The 17236-nt window shown below is 44.4% G+C and overlaps 1 protein-coding gene across 2 annotated transcripts; it reads right to left on the reverse strand.

Moving 5' to 3' along the window:
- Window positions 1–8123: 8123 nt before the first annotated feature.
- On the reverse strand, window positions 8124–11468 carry FEZF1 (FEZ family zinc finger 1). 2 transcript variants are annotated; one of them, XM_012751827.2, is made up of 5 exons: window positions 10731–11232; window positions 10359–10580; window positions 9998–10132; window positions 9610–9742; window positions 8130–9167 (listed from the first exon to the last, which is right to left on the reverse strand). In XM_012751827.2, exons 1-5 carry the CDS (start codon window positions 11157–11159, stop codon window positions 8809–8811), a joined length of 1278 nt encoding a protein of 425 aa, XP_012607281.1. In that variant the 5' UTR covers window positions 11160–11232; the 3' UTR covers window positions 8130–8808. The 2 variants fall into 2 exon arrangements, with proteins under 2 accessions (XP_012607280.1, XP_012607281.1); XM_012751826.2 differs by having other exon boundaries at window positions 8124–9167; window positions 10359–11468.
- Window positions 11469–17236: the final 5768 nt, after the last annotated feature.

Raw genomic sequence — 17236 nt, forward strand, 5'->3', positions numbered from 1 at the left:
CTAGCTTGGTGACTTAGAGCAAGTCTCTTCACCTCTGACGTCCTCAAAATCCTCTTCTGTAAAATGGTGCTGTTAAACTTGGTCTTCCTAACTCATAATTTTTTGTAGTGAATGAAATGAAATCATATACATAAAAGTTTTAAAAATGTAAAACAACATATAAATGTTATATTATCATTAAGTGTTTCAAACTATTTCCTTTCCAAAATGACTTGACTTTATCTCCTTACATCAACAGTTGTACTCATGCTGACCATCTGGTAAAATAATTAACTACCTGCTCTGTAACAAACACTGCTCCAGACATGAAATACTAGTTACATAAGAACAGGCAAGGGTAAAAATGAAGAGTTAAATGTCCTTCAAAAATTAAGATTGTAAACACACATTAGAAGTTGTTTACTTTTTGTACAGGCAAATATTTCATAAACTTACAGTTGCTTGTCTTGTCATAGTCCCTTCCTGGGGTAAACAATCCATACACATCTTTCTGCACACAGTTTATATGGTATATACCACATGCTTTGGAAGAAACTTACCTAAACTTTCAGTTCCTACAGTAATTATACAGTATCAAAGATGCTCTCTCACTATAAAAAATTATAAAACTAGGCAAAATACATGAAGAAACTGTTTCATGTTTTGAACAACAGGCTGTGCAGGACTATCAAAAAATCTTAACTCTCACAATATAAAATCTATAATATGAAGCATATAATAAAAATGTTTATTGGATGCAAGAAAATGTGACATATAATTTGGAGAACAAATAAGCTATAGAAACAGATCCAAATATGACAAATATGTCAGAATTAGCTGTCAAGGACTTTCAAACAGCTATTGTAAAAATATTCAATAATTCAAAGGAAAATCTGGGAGGGACATAGCGAGTAAACATATGGGGAATCTCAGCAGGAAAATAAAAGAAGACTATAAAAGAAAAATACATGGAAATTCAAACTGAAAAATCTGAAATAAAGATTTCACCAGATGGGTTTAATAGCATATCGGACAACACAGAAGAAAAATCCAATGAACTTTAAGTCAGGTCAATAGAAATGTAAGTTGATATTCTGGCCATAATTGAGTGGACCATGAATTACTACCCAGATATATAGGTCAAATGAAGAAGACAAAATGACCTTATTAGAACCTGTTTCAGGAACTAGACCTTCTAAGTCAAGATTTCTCAATCTTGGCACTATTGACATTCTGGGCCAGATAATTCTTTGTTGTGGGGGACTATCCTATGCATTTTAGGAATTTCAGCAACATTCCTGGTCTCTTTCTGATAGATGCCCACTTGGATCTCCTTCACCGTTGTGACAACCGAAAGTCTCCAGTCATTGCCAAATGTCTCCTGGATGAAAATCATCCCCGTAATTGAAACCCAATTCTCTCAGTGAATAAAGAGAAAATGGATTTCAGACTAACCTAAAGATACTCTCACTGTTTGATTTCTGTTTTCCCTGCTAGAATGTAAATTTTAGGTGCCATGAAAACAATATGGGTCTTGTTTCCTATTTCATATCCAGCACCTAAGCTGGTGCCTTGCACTTTGGATCAATGAATTAATGAATGAATACTGAGTTTTTGTTCTGTTTTCTGGAAGTCCTGCTGTACATCTCAGCCTTCGGACTCAGAATGACTACACAATGCTGAGACAATATTCATTTTATTTACTGCTTTTCAATAAACCCCCACCTGTATATGTTTCTTCCTCACTACCTGAAATAGGCTAACAAATATAAATTTTCTATTGACATTTGCTCTCAACTTTTCTCTTCTCAGAAGAATGACAGATCCAATGGTTCTCTTCTTTTATATCATTAACTCATAAGTATTGAAAGGCATCTTTTATGTCTCTTAAAAACCCATCTCCTTTCCCACTTCAAATGCTTCCACATACCTTATTTTATTTAATTTTTATACATTTCTACTAATGTTTAAAGCTCTATATTTTAATGGTATTAGTCCTGAAATTACACTAAAAAGCATAACATAAAAAAGTACAATTAGTGCGTCAAGGTGATAGGATTATGAATGTTCAGGAAAAAACATGTTTTGTGACATGGTACAACTTACTATAAGAGATTTTTTATTAACTTTTTGTTGTATAAAATTTTAAACTTAAAAGTATTCAGAATGTATAATATAATCTTGTTTACCATTGTATAGCTTCAACAATTATCAAATGATTAATCTGACAGATCTTATTTGATCTATACCTCTTCCCACTTCCTTTCTTCCATATTATTTTTAAGAAAATCCCAGAAATCTTATCATTTTACCCTTAAATAGCAGAATACATAGCTCTAAAAGAACTATTCTTATAAGAAACCATAATACCTTTTTCATATCTTAAAAAGTAAAACTAATTTCTTAATTTTATTAAATACCAGCCATTGTTCAAATTCCCAGTAGTTTCAGATATCATACATGACTTTTATTTTTATAGTTTATTGATTGAATTGGGGCTGAAATAAGATTTGCACATAGCAATTGGTTATTCTGTTTTTAAAATCTCCTTTAATGAATAGGTTTTCTTGTTCCCCACTGTCTCTTCTCCACAATTGTTTGTTGAGACTGAGTTTATCTGGGTTTATCCTGTAGATAGTCCCCAAATCTGGATTTTACTAAAATTTTAAAAATGTAAGCCTATTTTTATTCAGAGCTTTGCATAAAAAGATACACTTGTGGAATGTTTTTCCCACCACTACGGACTGAATATTTGTGGTCCCTCAACATTCATATGTTGAAGCCCTAACTTTGAATCTGATAGTTTTTGGAGATGGGGCCTTTCGGAGATAAACAGGGTTAGATGAGATCATGAGGGTGGAGCCCTGATCTGATGGCATTAGTGTTCTTATAAGAAGAGACAGACACAGGAGAGCTTGTGTGCTTGCTCTCTCATCTCTCTCTCTCTCTCTCTCTCTCTCTCTCTCTCTCTCTCTCTCTCTCTCTCTCTCTCTCCCTCCCTCCCTCCCTCCCTCCCTCCCTCCCTCCCTCTCTCTCTCCCTCTCTCTCTCTCTCCCTCCCTCCCTCCCTCCCTCCCTCCCTCCCTCTCTCTCTCTCTCTCCCTCCCTCCCTCCCTCCCTCTCTCTCTCTCTCTCTCTCTCTCTGTCACACACACACACACACACACACACACACACACACACTCAACACTCACACTTACTCCTACACCTAGTAGGTACAAAGAAGAGGTCATATGAATGCCCAGCAAGAAGGCAGTTGTCTGCAAGCCAGAGAGCCCTCACCAGAACAAGACCATGCTGGCACCTCAATCTGAAACTTCTAGCCTCCAGAATGGTGAGAAATAAGTTTCAGCTGTTTAAGCCATCCAGTCTATGATATTTTGTTACAGCAGCCTGAGCTAAGACACATACTCCAGATTTGGTTCACATTTGATAAATTACATTTCTATTGTGGGTTGTCAAAAGACATCATCTTATTTATTATTGTGACTAGAGGGCCATGCAGTGGTTTGAACTTTCAGATTTCTCACGCACAGAAAGTCTGTATTATTCCTATCAAGAGGAATAGAGTTAAGTCAAACTGGAGATCTGTTCTTTATCTTGTGATAGATTTCTAGCTCCAGTTAGAAAGTGATACTTGATGCTCTTTCTCCCCATTTCCATACCTTTGTACTCATGAGCAACATTTCTTTGTTTGACAGCAAAATATTAACCCTGAAGACTTATATTTGAAGAATTTTATTTCATCTTTACTTAGTAACTTAAATCTCCATAAGACCAATAGCAACATGATTTCACTTGACACCAATATAACCTCAATCTTGAACAGAAAATGTACATGATTTTGTAATAACTTTTTGCCCATTCAATGGCATGATAAATTTTGACTTTTCCTCAAAGCTCACTAGGGGAAAAAGTCACAATATATGGAGAAAAATGTAACAGATAACAGAAGTAGAATTTCCTATCAAGGTCATTTAAATGACTCTTCTTCTCTTTTGCACAGAGTGAAATAATCTCGTCTGGCTTGAACTGGCAATTGCTTTAGCACCAAGAGTAGACAAATGACCAGTGTGTTGATTGGTATATCACTCTATGTTTTTAGTTTGCCTTGGAACTGGAATGGGCATATGCATTAATTCCTAGAAGCAATGAAATTTGTTACAAGGTATCTTCTACTTAAAAATACAGTTTATTTTTCAGTTTTTAATTAACCTAATAGAAACATATAGCTTCTTGTATAAGAGTAATCTGTGGTTTTAGCAAAATGGCAATGTTTTATTGGGTTCAAAATTATTTTTCTCTCAACAGCCAGCAGCTTCATATTCTTATCCATTGGAATTTAGTTTGGTTTCAATTTTAATGCTTTTAAAAATGAACTCATAACAGAATAAGTCATGGTCCCTTAAAATCATAAACCATGAATAACAAAGATTTACCTAGTGCAAGAGTTAATAGTGGTAAAGAACATTTTTGTTTCTGTCCCAATTTTGAATTTGAGGTTATTATATTTTATATTGCATGTTTTGGGACAAATACTTTATGAAGAAAAAAACTTACTTATTACACTTACATCCTAGTTAATGCTTTGAGTTGTCATCAGTTCTAGCAAAATTATGATTTCTGACATTGATAACTGACACTAATAAAAGGTGGAAATCCAATAAATAGGATGTACACATTCTGGGAAGTATGGCTCCATTGAATCTTTTGGACTAATTGTTTTCCACATTTGTAAAGGAACAAAGTTCCATAAGAAACTCAATAAGCTCTGAACCTCACTGATCGGTAACTGCATTGATGAGGCCCATGTATAATTTTTTCATTTACTGCTAAAAATTTCCACCTTATAGTCCTACTCTTACATTATAACTTGTTCTTCCACTAAATTTTGGAAGTCCACACAAATTACAACCTTTAGGAATAGATTATTGGAAATCAGGATTTAGGTTATGTGTTAAAATGAAATAGATAGGACTTAACTATTCACATTGTTAATTCTGTTCTATATTCTGATTTCTAAAACTGAACTAAACCTAAGGCCTCAGTGAATCATGAAGTTTCTAAAACTCATCCTGCAGCCCTTCTCAGAGGAAGGCCATCTTCCCCTTACCAAAAGTTAATTCCAACAGAAGGGATTGAAGATGAACCATTTCCCTTGGCAGATAACCTGGACACTAGTGTCTCTTCCTAAGTAAACATAAAAGAGTTTGCTGGTTAACATCTGCCAAAAAGAAAGTGGACTGGGACAAAGCCAAGTTGCTATTCATATTTTTAGGATATCTGTTTCATGAACAAGCATAAACATCTATGTAAGTGCACACAGACAGACAGACACACATACAGAGGTTAGACAGTTAAGGGGAAAATACTTTTCAATACTTATTGGAGAGGGGAGAATTGAAAGGTTTTCCACTGACTGTTAGCTAAGTGTCCAACTGCATCAATTTTCCCCCCTGTAAATTTAATCCCTAAGTTCATACTTGCTTTAAGAAGTTCCTCCTTGATGTTTTTTAGTAAGCTCTAATAGCTTTGTCATAAATCAAAGTTCATTGATAATTCTCCTCTGGAAAAGTAATTCTCTTGAGTGCTTAGTTTTAGAGAATTTCCTTTTGGCCTCCTTTACTTAATCACCAACACTCCAGGCTGTTCAAACCTGAAAGTAGACAGACAACCATTTCCTTGTGCCTGCCTTCACTGAACTATTGTACCATCACAGATTAGACCTATAACAAAGTCATTCTATATTACAATAACACATCCTCCTTTTTTTCTCTCTCTCTTTCCTTCTCTTCTTCCTTTCCTTTTCTGGGCGGCCTTCCTTCCTTCCTTCCTTCCTTCCTTCCTTCCTTCCTTCCTTCCTTCCTTCCTTCCTTCCTTCCTTCTTTCCTTCCTTCCTCTCTCTCTCGGTCCCCCTCTCCTTTCTTTCTCTTCCTTCCTCTCTCTCTCTCTCTCTTTCAATAATATATTGCCAAAGAGCAATTCTATTCTTCCAAGGAAGACTTTTTATTTTCAATATGTCAAAGCACACTGTCATGTGTTAGGAGGTAGAAACATATAAATACTCCCTAACTGGACGTATTTCATGGTTTAGTAATATTTTTCAACAATGTTTATTTTGTTTTCCACCAGTAAAATTGTGTCACCTTAAATCTCTAGAAGAATTGCATCCTGGGTTTTGAAAATAAGTTCAAATACTTATTGAGACTAAATTCAAGGAGCAAAGGCCATTTTCTGCCCTTTAACTTAAATATATAAGATGAAAGTTTTAATGCCTCTTGGCCTCATTCTGCTTACTCAAACCTGAATGCTTTCAAGATCCGACTAAAGTACCTCAAAAAAGGTGATTACTCCTGAACTCTGGGTTATTTCCCAAAACTTCTTCGACGCCAGGGACTGCTGTGAGGGAATGTGGCGAGAGCCTGGGACAAGTGAGCTGTGATGTTCAGCGAGAGAGCGTTCTGGTGGGCCTCAAGAATTCAGAATCCATCCTACTCTGGAATTCCCAGATCCTCGATCACTTTTCAGTAGTCAAATCTAACATGGGTTTGGCCTTAACAAAGGACAAGTGGGGGTGCAAGGAGGTCAGGAGAAGAGAAACATTGATGATCTAATAATGGCTGGGGTGCAATTTGCCCCCAGTGCCCAAAGGGCGTGCGTCCTGGCTCAAGCACTGAGAAAGTCTGGACCTGAAGTCAGCGCTTGGCGTCAGGACTCACCTGTTATCAATGACTTTGCCGGCCCACCCCGTGCCTGCCCGGGATCTTGGGATCAGCCCCAATCTCTCTCCAAACCCGACCCAGGAGATACTTTGCGAGGATGCTGCAGAGGCCCTCTGGCCAACTCTCGCGCCATCACCCAGCGGGGGCCGTTGGTCACCTCCCAGCCTCCTGGGCTGTCAGCAGCCCCCAAGGTCACTCTCTCTCAGCGCTCAGAACCGTCAATCCTTCCCCGCCTTGAAATGTGAGTTTGGCCACATTTCAAAGAAATTGCCGCTGAGCCCCCGAAGTGTCCTCTGCTCATCCCGGCCTCGGTCCTGCCTTTCCTTGGGCGCGTCAGGACGCACGGAATAAGGCACAACTGCAAATTTAAACTGGTTCTCCGGGCCTCTCCCGCAACCTTCGGGGTGGTCACGGGCCTGGCGAGTGGCGAGGCCGCCTTGCTCCGGGCGCAGGATGGAAAGCCTTAGGCTGTCTACACCTGCGCCCGCTGCTTGGATCCACGGTGGATTCTCCACCGACTACAGCTCCGGCGGGAGCGCGTGGGCCGAGGGAGGCGCTGAGATGCACCCACCGGGCTGACGGGGCTGCCAGAGTCGACCTCGGGCCAGGCGGGGCGGCGGGGACCGCGGCGGCGAGGCGGGGCTCCCTGCGGCCCTCTCCCCCCAATCTCACTCCCAGGATGTGGCCCCGCTGCAGCGGGACTACTGTGCTGGGCTGTGTCTGGCAGCTTCTACTGAGCAGCTAATAGTATAACAACCCGGCTTTGATAAATCTGAACTAATTACCCCTCTTAATTAAAGTCTTTAGCAGTTGTTTCACTGTTTTGGCAAGAAAACAGGAGAGACTTGCAGTTAGAAAACACCAGAGCCAGAGCTCACAGCAGAACTGCTGATTAACACTTGAAGCATTTCAAGGACCTGGCACCCGCCACAGTTTGGTTTTCATCCATGTTTCCTCCTTGAACGGAAGTATATTCGTCTACAAACTTATACACACATATAAAAACAGGGGGCTCTCTTTGCCAGCTGTATACAAGTCATTGTGTGTCTTTAGGATGCAAACAATAGATACCTGTCTACATGGTATGATTGTAATGCATTTGTGGAGGTGTATAATAATATATTGCACACACCCCCTAGATATGTTGCTCCCATGTAATTGTGCACTACAAACATATCAGATGGCCCACGCCAAATTCATGTTTCTGTTAGAAAAATGTCACATCTTCTGTTTCCTAACGTTACCAGATTTCATAACTTTACCCAAAGCTATAACTATTAGAAAAGGCTATTTGTATTTGGTGAATTTTCAGATCAAAGCATTAAGTATTACTAATCCATGGTTGAACTTTCTTAAAGTGAGATTGGATGAAGGGGTCAGAATTAGGACTCCTCTGCTGAATAATATGAGCAAAGCCCTAAAGTTTGTTGATTAAATAAGCATGTTCCAAGTATTTATTTCCAACAGTCAATGAATCAATTTTCACGTGCAAGAATCAAAACCAAAATTCCAAGTCAAACCATAATGAACCACCCTTATCTAATGTGTATGTGTGTGTGCTCACGAATGTGGAATGTGCCTTTAGAGGCGCACACATCTATGCGTGTACATGTAACATACGCACAGTGTTTTGTTATTTCAGAGGAGAAGAAATGATAATAAACAATCAGCAGGCATCTTGAGACCGCAGAATTAACACAAGGTAAATATATACAATAATAAAATTAAGATGGTGCAGCATTCCCGGGTAGAATAATACAGATCTCAATAAATATAGCAGAAATTTTGTTTAAAAAAACAACAAAACAAATATCATCTCTCCATCCGAGATGAAAAGTCTTCCCAAATTAAAAAAAGAAAACCAGAAAACAAAACCCTCCAAATTTCTCATAATTGTGAGTGCCTATATAGAATATAATACACAAAACCATTTAGCAGGTGCATGCAAGAGGTAAAAGGCCGGGAAATGCAGAGGCTTCTGATCGGCCCTAAAGCGTGGGGCCCAACATGCCCTGCGTTCTGCAGACGAGCTTGGCGTGGGAGCTCTAGTTTGTCGTTGCCTCAGCAGTTGGGGCCTCGGCTGGGGCTGGGAAGAAACTTGGCCTTGATCACTGGTGGCCCTGGTGGAGCCCGGGCTGCAAGGGCCCCGGGGGTGGCAGCGGCGGCTGTAAAGGCGGCAGCGTCGCGGGCGGTGGCTGCTGCAGCGGGGGCGGCGGCTCGGTGCCGGGTTCCCCAGCGGGCGTGCGGGCCAGACCCAGGCTGCTGTCGTGCAGCTTGCGGACGTGCTTCTTGAGGTCAAAGTTCCTGCAGAAGCCCTTGCCGCACGTGGGGCAGGTGAAAGGCTTCTTGTCGTTGTGGGTGTGCATGTGGAAGGTTAGGTTGTAAACCTGATGGAAAGCCTTGTTGCAGATATTGCACTTGAACTGCTTCTCCCCGCTGTGGGTCAACTTGTGGTTTTTGTAATTCCCTGAAACAGACAAATGACAGGGATGTGATTCTGAAAAAAAGCAGCAGCAGACCCGTCGAACATAGCGAACATAGCGAGGCAAGTGGAAGAGCCGCTAGAGATCCCACAGCCAGCGCAGGGCTGCTATGGGGACCTGCACTCACCTACCCAAGTGTACTTTCAAATATCACATCATCAGTGAGGCAGTTTCCTCTACATTTTAATACATATTCACTAATCTAATTACATAAAATGAGAACACGAGGTTAGAAATATATGTGCCCTTGGAATGTGAGCCATGCATTTCTCTTACACTAATCAGACTTCGGGCAGGGAGTTTGAATGGTAACAAATGAACCACGTAACCAGCTACACCATAAAAATCGTTTTCTAAAATGTTTCAAAAAGATTAACTATGGTTTTCGGTACTGCTACCATGAAAGACATTTCTTGAGTTCCATACCTTTTTGATGAAATCCTTTGCCACAGAATTCACACACAAATGGTTTGTAGCCTGCGTGTATTCGGGTATGAGTGTTTAAAGTGGAACTTCTATTAAATGCTTTGCCACACTGGTTACATTTGTGAGGTTTTTCCTAAGCAGGAGGGAGGGAAAACAGATACTTTAAAGTATTTTGTTTTTATGTAAAGTCCTGCAAACTCAAAACACAGCAATGCTCTAACGCTTTTAATCAGAACAAAGGCAAACAATACATGGCATTTCCCCCTGTTAAGCTAGCACTTTTTAAAGAAATCTTATGCTAAAGAGTAAGGCTTTATTGACCTTTTTTTTTTTTCTACTTCAAACAGTTCTGTAGCAAACCAAGTGAAATTGAGAAAGAGGAACACACCTGTGTGTGAATGATCTTGTGCCTGCACAGGGTGCTGGCTTGCCGGAAACCCTTTCCACACACTTTGCAAACGAAGGGTCTGGCTCCCGTGTGCACCGGCATGTGACGGGTTAAGTTATAGTGCGCGTTAAAGACCTTAAAATTAAACATACGTAGAACAAGTTAGCCAAAGCACTTCAAACCCGGCAGAGGGAGGGAAGGGGAGCGAAGGGGGAAGATAACCTTATAACAAGTGTATACAAATAATTACCACCAAATAAAATTTTTTTAAAAAGGAAGGGAGGGAGCAAGGGAGGAAAGAAGGAAGGAAACAGGGTAAGGAAAGGAGGAAGGAAAGGTTTCTGTTCCGCGTAGTACTTGCCTTTCCGCACACTTCACAAGTGAAAACTTTGGGCTTGGCATTAGGAGAGCCTCGGCTGAAGTCCGAGGTTTTGAACCCGATTTTTTCCGACAGAAGCTGGGCGCTTTCTTTCATGTAATGCTGCAGCTGAGCCTCGGACAGGTCTTTGAAAGCTACTCCCGAAGGGTACTTCTCCACGGCTGGGACCACCAGTTTATTTCTTTCGGCTAAATACGTTTTTGGCTGCGGGTGCAAAGGGGAACTGAGGAAGTAGGAGGCCACCGGGTGGATGTTCACGCCGGCCGCCGGGTGGCACGGGCCGTCACCTCGGTTCAGGTAGCACAGGGCGCCCATGGCGTGGAAGGAAGAGTGGTTGACCACACGCGGCCTTACCAGCTTGTACTGCTGCAGCGGCAGCGCGTCGCGGGCCAGGTCGCCTTTCAGACTCAGCGCGCAGTTGAGCAGGTCGCCGCAGCTGAACGCTGGCGCGGAGGGCACCGCCGCGGGTGCCGCCGGGGCCTCCAGACTCGCCTTCCGCGGCTCAGAGCCAGTCACTCCTGCCTTGGGGCTGGTGTCGTACGCCACAGGCACGAAGGGGATCATGCAGGGGATCGACGAGTTGAGATGCAGAGAGTGCTTGGGGTCCCCCTTGGGCAAGGCTCCCTGCAGGAAGTGGGGGACAGGCAGGGCCTTGGGCTCAGGGGTGCGGGCCATGATTCGTTCAATGGAGAAAGCCAAGGGTTTGGATGTGCCCATCACGTTGCCCCGGGCTGGAGCAGTCGCTAACATTTTGGTGGTCGCGTTGTGGCAGCTACTGTCCATGTCTGAGTCGCCGGCGTCCGTCAGCCAGAGCTGGGCTGCGCCGTCGTTGCCTCGTTCCCTGCTTGTCACAGACCTGCGAAGAGGGGGACCGGCACCATCACCATCAGCAGCCTCCTCCTCCTTCTCCCCAGCATCACCAGCCGAACCTGCCTGCCCAGCCCAATGGACTCCTGCCAGCCCATCGCAGAGTTCTTGGCGCACCAATGACTCGGGGACAATCACTACTTATTTCTATCAATAGAAAGTGTTGTGTCAATAACGCAGCCAAGATCTCGCCAATCGTTAACTTCCAAGAGGAGAAGGTAAACTAGATAATTGCTCAATTCGCTTCCAACAGTCAACAGAAAAACTTTTTTTTTCTTTGCAGTCAGTGATTACTTTTCATTGGTGAGTGAGGTTCCCCCGCCCAGAAGAGGCGGGGGCGGTCTCCACCGCGCTGCGCGCCCTCCCCTCGCCGCACACACTCTCCCGCGCACACTTCGCTACCCTCCACCCCCCCACCTTTGCTTCCTTTCTAATTCTCAATCTGTTTAACCAGGCTTTAGAGGCCAAGCAAATCTGAGATCAATTTTCTCGTTTAGCTCTAAGTGACATCATCTAAAATCATTGTGCAAGGGCTAAATAAGGAAACGGAGTCTAATTCAGGGGCAAACGCCAGGCTATATTTATTAAACGCCAAGCTCCAGAAAGCCTTGGCCAGGAAGCTTCCAGCAGCGAAATCCAAGCTTTCCCTGCTTGGTTCCGCTGGGCCAGAGTTGGGCTCAGGTCCTGGCTGTGCCACCTTCTCCGCGGCCCTCTTTCTTCCTCCAGGCCTGGGAGCTGCACGCTCCCGGAATCCCGGAGTCTCCGCGGCCGGAACCCAGTCTGGACCATTTGGAAGACGCCAGCAGGTAACTGGCCTCCCAAAACGCCCCTGAGAATTAAAGGCCTTGGGAGGCTTGTTAAGTGTTTGTGGTTTTGTAAAGGCGATGCCCGTGGCAATAGGCATGGGAAAGACGCATTCCCATCCACAAAGTTGAGGAGTTGCAAGGAATAAGCGGGTATCACACCACAAGAAACCTTGACTCAGAGCGGACCCCACCCAGGATACATGCAACTACACGCGCGCGCTTGCTTCCATGAGTTTCCACTGAGAGCCCTGAAAGAGCGTTTCTTTCTTAAGTACCTGCGCTCAGCTAAAGCTCTCTGAGCATTTTAGATACTGAATGCCTAGCGGAGAAGGGAAGCAGAACTTACTGATCCCACCCTGGCTGCCCTAGTCCGCGCGCTTCCCGAAGCAGTGCTGGCAGCAGCCGGGGTGCTTGCGCGCAGCGGAGCTGCCAGCAAAGCGACCTGCCGGCGCCAGACTGGTGGCGGCAACTACACTTGGGCCTAGCAAAGAGCGCATAGAGACCATGCCCCTGCAAAGCTCCACAGCCAGGCGCCCTCCTGGTGTGGCCTCTCGATCCAAACTCCTGGGGCGGAGCGGTCGAGTGTACGGGATTCCGGGAAGACGTTAGTAGCTGCGGCTCTGACTGTGCGGGTTCCCGCCGCTCAGGCAGGCGCGGTCCGGAGCGCGCGGGTAGCAGTGGCGCGCGCCTTCCTCGGCTCAGTCCTTTGCAATCCTGAGATCACCTGGAGCTGAGGCCCGGGGTTAGGCGCGCACGAAGGGCTGCATGAAGTTGGAAAACGCAGCGGCTGCGACCTGACGCTGGGAGGCTAGAGAGCGCGCAGTGCTGCGTGCACAAGGCGACGGGGCCTGGACGTCCGGGTGAGCGGCCGCCCGCGGCAGCCCAAGGTATCATCTGCCTGGTGAGTTAACCCTGAGTGGGTGAGCGTGGAACGGGTGGTGGCGAGTGTCAGGTATGAGACCAAGCGTGGTGTGGGTGTCCCTCTGCAAGAGCCCCGGAAAGGGTTGGCAGTGGAAGGTTGGATAAAGGCGGACTGTAAACCCTGGCATTGTTGAGTCCCTGCCCAATTTCTCCCAAAGATGCGGAGTTGGACCGCAAGCGGAGGACCTCAAAGTACTCACTCCTGTCTACCCCATTCCCAGCACATGCCAGGTCAGCGACCCAGGCCCCTCAGCCCCACTCCCACTCTGGCTTTCCTCGAGAGTCAGTTTTGCCCCTGCCCTGCGAGCCAAGAGGGCTGGAAACGGAGACAGCTTGGGCCGGGAACGGACCGGATGCCTAACCACAAGGCAGGGTGGCTGGGTGAGTGGTGGAGAAACTCACTTGCTGAAGAAATGGGGGAGGAGGAGCGAGTCCTATTGGAAGTCGAAGGCGGTCAAGGGGCCAGATGGGGGAGAGGTCTGGCAGAATACGACCCGCCTAAGCAGCTAGGCCAGGGAGTGCCCCTTTTCAGGTCTTGGGGTGGCTTCGGGCTGGGAGGGCAAATGCAGCGGTGAAGAAGGGCAGGAGGCGAGTGCGCAGCACCTGGGCGGAGCTGGGAAAGAGGCGCTACATCCCCGCACGGCGCTTCGGAGCCTCCCTTGGCCGGGGCGCAGGCACTCCGGGTGGAAATTTTTTTTCTTTTGCTGTTGGGGCCGCTGAATCTGTCTCCTCCTTTTCTCTGCTCAGACAAAGAGCGCGGGACGGGCTTTGCTGGGGGAAGGGAGGTCCCTGTCCCACGACAGATGGGTCGCGGTTAAGACTTTAATTGCTGTCTTTTGGGGCGGATCAGGTTCCCTTTCCTACCTGCCTCTTCCCAATAGCGAAAAATCCCCCTCCTGCTGCACTCCTCCGTCACAGGGCAAGGTTGAAAGGAAAGAGCAAAGAAGCACGAAACAGCCCGGCTCTGGAAAGCTTTGGAACGCCCAGCTGACTTGTACAACTCACCGGCTTCTGGAGCGTTACCTGCCTTCTTAACTGAATGGCACCAGTTTGTTTTACGTTTGTCGCGTGTCCCTCCCTCTCCCCTGCTTCCCCTCCCCCTCCCTTCTCCTGAACCACAAAAGAGCCTTTATTTGACCTCGGTAAATTTCTCCCTTGGTGTACGCTAAACTAAAAAGGAAAAATATTGGCTAAGGGGTGTATATGTTTTATTTAGTTAATATTTCAACAGTTTGCTTCTCACCGGTCTTTTCAAGCTTTGCCTTTTTGGCAAGTGTCTGAAAGTGTCATTTGAGTTAACACAAATATGGCAAAATGTCAATTATGCCCTTCCTTTGAGATAGCCCTGAGTTTGCTAATCCTAAAGCCTGAAGAGATGCTTTAAAAGTCCAGGTCTTGATATTCCAACGTTTGTTAATTTTTCCATTTAAAATCTAACCAAAAATGAGTTAATTTTTAAATAATATCTCCATTAAGTAAGACTTTGTCTTACTTAAAATGCAAAATGTATTTAGAAAAGGCTTCCATCTTATTGTCAAATCGGCCCAGTACTTTGTTTTATTTCCAATCATATTTAAAAATGACAAATCAATAAAAGCAGAGTATATTCGGCAAATCAAGAAGCTTCTAAAATAGTTTAAGACTGAAAATTTTTAATTTACTAAAAAGAAAGCAAAGTAGCCTTGTTTGTTTTGTTAATGGCAAAAGAGAAACTCTGTGATAGTTTCTTTGGATTTTCTAGGAGAATCCTATAATCCACCCTTTTTTGTTCAGAGCTGATGATTTAAGTGGTCCTCCCCTTCCCAACCAAGGAAAGGCAGTATTTATAACCTTAGATCCTGGTGGAAGGCAAGTTTTAAGTGTATGGTTTGGTCTGTATGAAATATCTTAAGGGGAACAGAGCCATTCTTGATATAAAGAGGCCAGATAAACTCTGGGTTAAGACCCTCTGAAAATAAAAAAAAAAGAAAGAAGTTTTACTCCTCTAAAATAATTAAAAATTCTCTTTTGTGGGGGAATCTAATTTTTATTTCAATGCTTCCTAAACTATGCTCTTGATATAACTAAGACCTTGGATAATTTTTACAGGCTTTTTATTCAAGTCCCTGTCACAGGCAAATGCAGTTTCTGGTTAAGATTAACTTAAGATTAACTTACTGCAAAGTGACATAAAAACTAATATAACAAAACCATAAATTACCAAATAATCCATAATCTTTAGTCTCTTGATAAATCACAAAATGCTGTTGATTTTAAAAAATAAAATAAAATAAAAAATGTATTGGAAAATATTATAACTCCTCCAACCTTCTGCCTAGTGCATTGATTTGTCACTGGTCATATTTTTAGGGTTTTCAGGCCTGTCCAACATCTCTGACCCCCACCCTTCTTCACCAAGAACAACAAACTGCCTGCTCTTAGCTTTAGCTGCAGTGAGCTAAAGGAGGGATAGACAAAAGGCATTATTATTATTATTCTGACACCTCCAGGCATTCAGGCAAATCCATTTTTTTCAGTTTAATAAATAGCACCAAAAGCACCATACTTGTAGAGGAGGAAATGTGTTTTTAAATTCCTCCACAGTTTTGCTCATAGTCTTTATCTCTGATGGGTCTTTTGTTATTTCTTTTGGTGTGTTATGGAGGCAGAGTGATGGGCTAGGACACAGATAGCAAGGGTCTGTAAGGTTCAAGGAAAGAGTTTTCCAGTGTCTCAGATTAGTTAATTACTACACAGTGAAAACTAACTTTCCAGCACATTAACAACCATATGGGCAACACGTTCAAATGTAAGGCGACTAGTGTGCTTTGAGTTACTTTGGTAGCAAATGAAGAATTCTTGAGAATTTTGTATAGCCTTTGGAGGACAGTACCACAGGTTAGAAATATGGAAGGGTCAGTGAACTCATAGAGCCCTCTCTTTCTGTGGGTCAGGAGGGTGGAGAAGGGAGAGGTCGGTTTTTTATTTGTCTCTAGACTTTTGTTGTTACTATTTCTTTTGTATTAGGTTTCATTTAAAGCCAGTGAAATTATTCCTCTCAAAACAGTATTTACATAGTAAATCAGTTTGTAAGCAAAATGAAGAGCCTAACCGTGAGAGCTGTTAAAGACGGGCAGGCATTACATACAGGCGGCGACCACTTGGGCTTCGTTTCTGTTCCTGTCCCTCCACTAATGCTGAGATTTTTCTCACCCATCCCCACAGGCCTGTGAGGTTCCCTCCAGACTGCGAAGCTACGACTCAGGGCCGAACTTGATGGAAAAAGAAGTTTATAAACAAGCAACCTAATTTCCCCAGACTTTTTATGGAGCACAAAAGTCAAACAACAAAAATCAGCAAAGTTTTGCTTGTGATACAGCGGCATTATTGAAACCTGGGAGGCGAACAATTAGAAGAGTCCGAACATGCTCTTTTGCTCTGCACTGATGTATTTACCTACAACGATAGAAAACATTGGTTAGTGCAATCGGCTGAGGCGCTTTGCAGCATTCCCCAGACAAGTTTAAAGTCATTTTGTGGTCAAAATAAAAACCGTATTCAACACAGTGCGACTCTTTCCTTGACACTACCCCATGAGGTTTAAAGAAGTCTTGATGTTATTTTCAAACTTTCTTCCTTAAGTAATCCCATGAAATAAAAGTCGATAATAGAAATTCAAATAACACGAAGGACGAGCTTAGATAAACGGAGAAGCAATAGAGGTAAATCAAAATCGAGCCAGAAATCTCTTAAGAGCCATTTATAAATTCATTTACCTCCTGAACTCCGGTGGACAGCAGTTCTGGCCCGGGAGCGCCCCGCGCCGCCCCGCTGCCCTCGGCCACCTCCGCCTTCATTGTCGCGCGGCCCGGGTGCCCCAGGCGCCCCGTGGCCCTCGGCGCCCAGGGGGACTGCGTTCCCGCTGCTGGCAAAGGAGCAGAGGCGCCCCGCCTCATTCACAAGACTCTGCTGCCAGCGCTGGCCCGTTTCATAGAAGCCCTCGGTGACACAGAAAAGCTGAAAAAAGCTCTCCCCAGCCGGGCTCTCCACTTCTTGGTTGTTGCTCACGAGTCAAACAGTTAAAATGCCATCGGCAAGGCGGAGGGTGGCCGAGCTGTGGACTGCCACGGAGGCGCCGGGACGCGGTGGCGCGAGAGGCTTGGAGGGGGCTGTGGAGCTGGGGCGCAACTCTAGCGACCCGCCGCCAGCCAGGCCTCCCCGCGCCACGCTGCGCGCTGCGCACCAGGCCGGGCTCCGCGGCCCTGCTCGGTCTCCCGAGTGCCCGGC

The sequence above is a fragment of the Microcebus murinus genome, chromosome 9, assembly GCF_040939455.1.
Source record: "Microcebus murinus isolate Inina chromosome 9, M.murinus_Inina_mat1.0, whole genome shotgun sequence".
NCBI lineage: Eukaryota > Metazoa > Chordata > Mammalia > Primates > Cheirogaleidae > Microcebus > Microcebus murinus.